This window comes from Cryptotermes secundus, unplaced genomic scaffold, assembly GCF_002891405.2.
Source record: "Cryptotermes secundus unplaced genomic scaffold, Csec_1.0 scaffold367, whole genome shotgun sequence".
NCBI classification, from domain to species: Eukaryota; Metazoa; Arthropoda; class Insecta; order Blattodea; family Kalotermitidae; genus Cryptotermes; species Cryptotermes secundus.
The window spans coordinates 864,790-871,568 of NW_019731266.1; the positions used below are offsets into that span (position 1 = coordinate 864,790).

General features: G+C 45.2%; 1 protein-coding gene across 4 annotated transcripts in view; it reads right to left on the bottom strand.

Annotated features, from left to right (window-relative positions):
* LOC111866763 (trichohyalin) overlaps positions 1–4,176 on the bottom strand; it is a 152,626-nt gene extending 148,450 nt beyond the window's left edge. For all 4 annotated transcript variants that reach the window (XM_033752399.1, XM_033752398.1, XM_023856006.2 and 1 more), the window contains exon 1: positions 2,709–4,176. In XM_033752399.1, the coding sequence (XP_033608290.1) occupies positions 2,709–3,497 (789 nt within the window). In that variant the 5' untranslated portion in view covers positions 3,498–4,176. The remainder of the gene's footprint in view (positions 1–2,708) is intronic.
* Positions 4,177–6,779: the final 2,603 nt, after the last annotated feature.

Genomic DNA, 6,779 nt, shown 5'->3' on the forward strand with positions numbered 1-6,779 from the left:
GGTAGCCGAGCGATCTAAGGCATGTACTGTCTTCGCTCTCTTGGAAACCGGGATCGTGGGTTCGAATCCCACACAAGACATGGATGTTTGGTGTGTGTGTTTGCGTTTATTTTGTGTTTGTGTTGTTATGTATGTAGGTAGCGGCCTTGCGACGAGCTGATCACTCATCCAAGGATTCCTGCCGTCTGTAAAATGATCATGAAACTGAGAAATCGGCCCTACGCTCCNAAAAAAATGGGGTGGGTTAAATTTTCCCTGTGCTTAATTGATTAAACACTGTGCCATAAAAACAAAAGTGGGCGTGGATATGCAGCTCCACTTGCTTGACGTCGGCACTAGATGGAGGTGAGTGATCAGCTTCACGCCCCGGACGCTTTACCCCTGGCACCCATTGGATACACTCTATATATAACATTTTTTATTTTTTCTAATTCGCTTAGTGGCTGGGTCCACTCGGCACGGCGGCCACTGATTGGCCTATTGTACATGCCCCGGGTGACTGTGATGATGCAGAATTTGGTGGAATGAAGATTGGCAGGGGAAACCCCAAAACTCGGAGAAAATCTTCCCCAGCGCCACTTTGTCCACGACAAATCCGACCAGACCCGAGATCGAACCCGGGCCGTGACAAGTTACGAGACAAGCAAATTTAAATTTTTTAATTTAAAAACTATATCCAATAAATTAAAATACGACTACATCATATACACACTACGAGTAAATATACGGATCCTCACGCGCCGAAACCTGGCGAGCAACTGAAGTAGTGTGGACGAAGATTTACGAGCACAAGTAAAAGCCAGACGAGTCTCCCGACGAGCACAAGCCTGGCGAGCACGAGCACGAGTAATGTGGACGCGCCTTAACGAATACGGAACTTTATTTTCCCGTTAGGTTGTCTACCAGTGAAGCGAGACACACATATACACACAGACTTTTAGATCAGGGGTGTGGAAACTACGGCCCGTCAGAGCTATATACTCGGCCGGCGGAGGTAGTGTGAAAACANGATGAGGATGATAGGCCAATAACGTTCATCGCTATGTAAAAGACAAAGGCTTGTTATTCTGTCTTTACGTATGTTAGCGGTAGAAACTGGTNCCAAAACTCGGAGAAAATCTTCCCCAGCGCCACTTTGTCCACGACAAATCCGACCAGACCCGAGATCGAACCCGGGCCGTGACAAGTTACGAGACAAGCAAATTTAAATTTTTTAATTTAAAAACTATATCCAATAAATTAAAATACGACTACATCATATACACACTACGAGTAAATATACGGATCCTCACGCGCCGAAACCTGGCGAGCAACTGAAGTAGTGTGGACGAAGATTTACGAGCACAAGTAAAAGCCAGACGAGTCTCCTGACGAGCACAAGCCTGGCGAGCACGAGCGCGAGTAATGTGGACGCGCCTTAACGAATACGGAACTTTATTTTCCCGTTAGGTTGTCTACCAGTGAAGCGAGACACACATATACACACAGACTTTTAGATCAGGGGTGTGGAAACTACGGCCCGTCAGAGCTATATACTCGGCCGGCGGAGGTAGTGTGAAAACATGCTTACAATTTCAACACAAAAAAAAATTAACTCAGGATAGGAACCGGTCAATGGCTCTTGTGAACACGGTATTGAAATTTCAGATTCCATAAAACGTTTGAAAATTACTGAGTGGCTGAGCTACTCGCAGCTTCTAAACAAAGGTTCAGCACCACGGAGTGAGTTAGTTAGTTAGTTAGTTAGTTAGTTCGATGTATTGTTTTATAAGTTCGCATGTAATGTTGCAACGGACCTTCTCACAGTAACGTAAGAAACTTAGCTCACGTAATTTTTGCAGCAGTAAACATTTATTTCGCTTATTTAAAAAAATTCGTCGACCTCTTTCCGGCTCAGCATAAAACTCCCAGCCTTTGAATTCGGCCCTCCGGCTATTGTCTCCCGTTTCGGAGACAGTACAATAGCCTTACAGTTACCGTACCTGAGCTCTGTATGTCCTATTAAAATTCGCAGCAAATCTGGCAAGTTCTGTGTCGAGACATGGCCACATTGCTCTCAGATGATTCAAAGGGCAGATGGCAGATGTGTCTGCCACTAGATTCACGTTACGAGCTGGAGGGGGATCCGCGTATGCACTCCCCCCCTGAACATATGGTGATAAATTCACATATTCATATTTGCTAGTCAGTATAGTGACTGGCCAAAAGACCGAGAAATGGGGGTTCGATTCCCGGAAACCTTACTTTTCTGCACAGTGTCCACACCGACTTTGAGACCAACACAGCCATACCATAAGAGAGACCAGGGCTCTTCTCCCCCAGGGGCAAATCAGGAGGGACGTGACTCTGGAAAACTTACCTTAATCTAGTGCTGGGATTGAGAATGTCTGAAACAATACCTCTACTCCCCAATACGTCTTCATGGCGTGGTGCTTAATCTAGCACAACGCCAACTTTACATTTCCTTTCTTTCCTGATAAATCATTTTTTCAATATCCTATTAGTCTACGCATATTCTACGACTAGTCCACATGTGGCGGCTTATTCGAGTCACTAAGAACAGATTCACTGTCTCCTGCAGAGACATAGGTCTACATCTGTTTAGTGTCCTTCGGAACGTTACAGCGAAAAAGAGGCCGAATGTTTCCGCAAGCGTCAGCTCGTCAACCACAATAACCAACGTCACTAAGAGCTTCAGGATGTCATACCTGGTTCTCCGAATTGAGGAGCTTCAACTGGTCGTTGATGAGGCTGTACTTGGCGGACTCCTCCTTGCGCAGGGCTCGTTCCTTCTTGAGCTCCGGGCTCCAGAAGGTCTTGATGCTGTGCATGCTGGAACCCAGCTTCTGGTTCGTGAGTTCGAGCTCCTTCTTGAACTTGGCCAGTTCGCGCTGCAAGTCGTTGTTCGTCGACTGTAACTCATCGATATACATGCCGCTGGTGTCCCTCACGCCCGAAGTCATCAAGTGAGGGTTTGGAGACTGTCTCGCCGACCTGGAGCCGTATAACTCGTCCTCCAGGTACCTGTCACGCACCGCACTACGGTCCAGGGATCGTTCCCTTGGCTCTCTGATGGGGACGAACTCGCGTTCATGCCCTTCCCCTATCATGCCCGAGGCTCGATCCAAAGATTGGTAGCGCGTCGGCATGGGGTTGGTGGTGCTCATAGGAGGCCTGCTCGCACTTCGCGACCGGTGGTGCCCGCCACCCGTCCCTGCGGAACGCCCTCGTTCGTCCATCATGACCGGGCTCCCTAGATCGTCCTCGCGCACGTAGTAAGGGGACCCCATAGCATATGAAGAATACCCCACATGCTGGTCCGGGGAGGTGTTGCCCGAACGATTGGTTCTGCCGCTCTTACGGCCTAACGGACTGGGGTAACTGCGTGACGGGGATCGGTCCACGGTCGGCAACTCCCCGACTCGTCTGACACTTCGAGGCGACCGGTTCCCGCCCGCACTACTCAGTGTGGAGGCCCCGTACTGATCCCGGGACATCTTCCTGCCTTCCCACTCGCCACCATTATACACTGTTATACTGTCGCCTCGTCACGGAGTATACCACATCACTGGACGCAAGCTGAGCACTCACTGCACCCCGGCAGACACTCGCTTCCTGCCAGCCAGCCCCAGCTGCTTGCTGATCAATGAAGGCCCCTCGTACTCCAACATGGCACACACACTTTTAGCAGCTCTTTATTTTGGCGTCGACGCACTAGTTCGAAATTGTCATTAACATTCGACCGTACAGGCACACTACGCGCTAGTCGGCTCCAAATTCACGACATCACGTAATTTCGGGCACTGAGCACATGCTTACGAGAAAATACGGCGCTGCTCGTGGTCAGGCTGTCATATACTGGCACGTTTTACGGTACTGCTGTAACTATCGTATTGAAATGTGTATCTGTAAATATTCATCTATATACCAGGTTCACATATTTCATAATTCATACTTTCACAAATTTATTTACATTACTCAGTGAAAAATAAATTTCCGCCTCTTCGTTAAACTATGCACCATGTATTTCTACACAATTTCTTGTATGTTCACTACAGATCGAAATTATAACAATTTTATCGAAACAAGTACAATAAAGTTCGATTCATAACAGTGTGTCTTTGGTTTGCTACAATTGATTCATTCAACTAGATCTTAAGTCATAAATTGGTCATACACGGCGTTCGAATACGATTTCATAGCACTTTTCGCGTTGTTCTAACCACGCCTCTTCCATAAACCCACGAGAACCTTGCTAGTGCATCTAAACAGAGCACGTTGTGTAAATGAAGCAATTACATCACCCGTCGTCAGAGTGCAGCATTATGACAGGCCCACGTCAACATATTATCCATCTATAGGTAAAATTCAGAACCTTCAGCCGAGACTTCAAGAAATCGACCAATACAGTGTCGAAAATTTGACAGAGAAATTCTCAGTATAACCGTGCAAGCTAAGTGTGTGGAAAACATGACAAAAAAGCGTCAGCTGCAGAAAGGCCAATCCGATCAGGGACTCACATGTAACACCGGATCTAGCAAAGGCAATATACGTCGTGCTTTTAATCACCTGACGATAGAGCCCATAATTAAAAATTTCCGTATATGACCTTCAGTTGATAAATTATACCCAGCATAATTTTTTGTACGAGTCACATTATCCCATTATGTTTCACAATGAGTTCAAAATAAGTACGTGACAAGTTAGATGAACTATTTTACGGAAATCATTATAATGAGTTCCGTAAAATAGTTCATCTAACTTGTCACACCACAGAAAATATTTAAATAGAGCCGTAAAGATTAGAGACAGAAAATCACGTTAAACATTTAACAGCATCAAAACCAATGCTATTTGCTTCAAAATCCATTATAAATTCAATAACATTTGCTGGATATCAATTGCCTCGGTTACCTAACTACTGTTAACAGTCGAAATAATCTCTGTTCCATTTTAAATGATCCAGTAGAAATTTCTTGGGAATAGCTTGAAATGGCGCATTTCTACACTTCTTACTTTAATGACCAAAGAAGGATATCCTTTATTGTGGTCCTTATTCGAAAATATAATTGAAGCAAACATTTTTAATGGTGATGATCAAGCGATTATCTATGTGCCAAAATACATGTCGACGCTTCATGCAGAATGTCTTCATGCTGTGGTTGTTTCAACACAAAGCAAAATGCTAGTGCTCTCTGGACTGGACATGGAGTCGGTTTGTGTGTCGTGGCCAAGACTAACATCACTGCCCCTGTCGAGAATTAAACTCCAGTAATTTAACTCATGTCCAGTAAATTAATAAAAATACCCGGGACTCTTAACAACAACAACGACGACGACGACGACGACTACGACAAGGACACGCTGTCTTTATCGAGCTGTCAGCATTCTTGTATTGCATTTGGAAGCTTCCAAAATCAGGCATTGGTCTAGAGACCGGATTTCCTCACAGGTATTCTTGATTTTCCAGCCCGCATCCGGGCAAATGCCGGAATAGCGCCTAAAATTCGGCTGAGACCGTTTCCGTCAACATCCTTTCTAGTTCGTTACAACCATTAGATGTCATATAGTCAGAGCTGCAGAAGTTGTTAAATATTCCACAAATACACAAATAATAAAACCAGTTACAAAACAATAAAAAAAAACTCCGTGGTTTTCGTCCGTAAGCGAACTATACCGATTGAGCGACCGCCGCTTGTCGACGAAGTTAGTGCCAACTTGGCCGCGCCATAGCTCAAGCGGTTAGTCGCTGGCTTCCCATCGCAGCTGCCCGGGTTCGGTCCCGGTTCTGGTCAAGTGGCGCTGGGGCAGGTTTTCTCCTAGTACTTCGGTTTCCCTTGCCAATCTTCATTCCACCAATTGCTCCACAATCATCCTCACCTATCATCTGGGGCTGGTACAATAGGCCAGCAGTGACAGGAGTACAAGGGACTTAGTCCCACCCCACTAGCACTAAAAAAATAGTGCCAACTTTAGCGGATAAAGGGTGTCGCGTGGTCAGCGCAACGAATCCCCGCGGCCGTTAATCTCGGGTCTCTAGATCGGAGCCGCTTTTTCCTTGAAATCGCTCCTCAATTATCCTCACGAGGCTGAGTGGACCCCGTTCCAGCCCCACTACTTAGCAGAAAATCTGGTAGCGCCGTGAATCGAACGCGGAACTCTGGATCTGAAGCCAGGAACTCTGACCACTACACCACAGATGTGTTAAAAAAATGACAATAATTATAATGAATTTAAACATAACAGAGGAAATTGTACAAAAGTCAGACCAACGTCATATCTTTCTTATGCCAACATCCCTCTTGTCAAATGCATAAATTAAAATCAGTGACACATACATCTGTATCCCTGTCAATCCTTCACAATACTCGTATAACCGACATTCATTCCTCTACCATGCCTGCAAATTACAGAAAATCCCTTTCCGCAGAAATATAATACTCATTCCGGGGAAAGATAAAATATGGACGGCAGATGGAAAAGCTAATAAAAATAAAAGCAGTAATTGATAAAATTGCACTCTGAAACGCAAACAGCAGTCTCCGTAGTCTCCACGTAGAAGAGAAAATAACAGCTTATGGGCCCAGGATCGTATTATTGATAAGTATAAATAGTAAAAAATGAAAGTGTTATTTAAAAGTGATCCCTTGGACTGACACCGCCACCAAGACAAAGAGAAAAGTTTCATCATGGCCACTTCAAAGCCCTGCGTGAATACTGATAAGCTCAAAGGACGGGAAAATTATAGAGAATGGTGCTTTGATATTCAAAATGTTCTA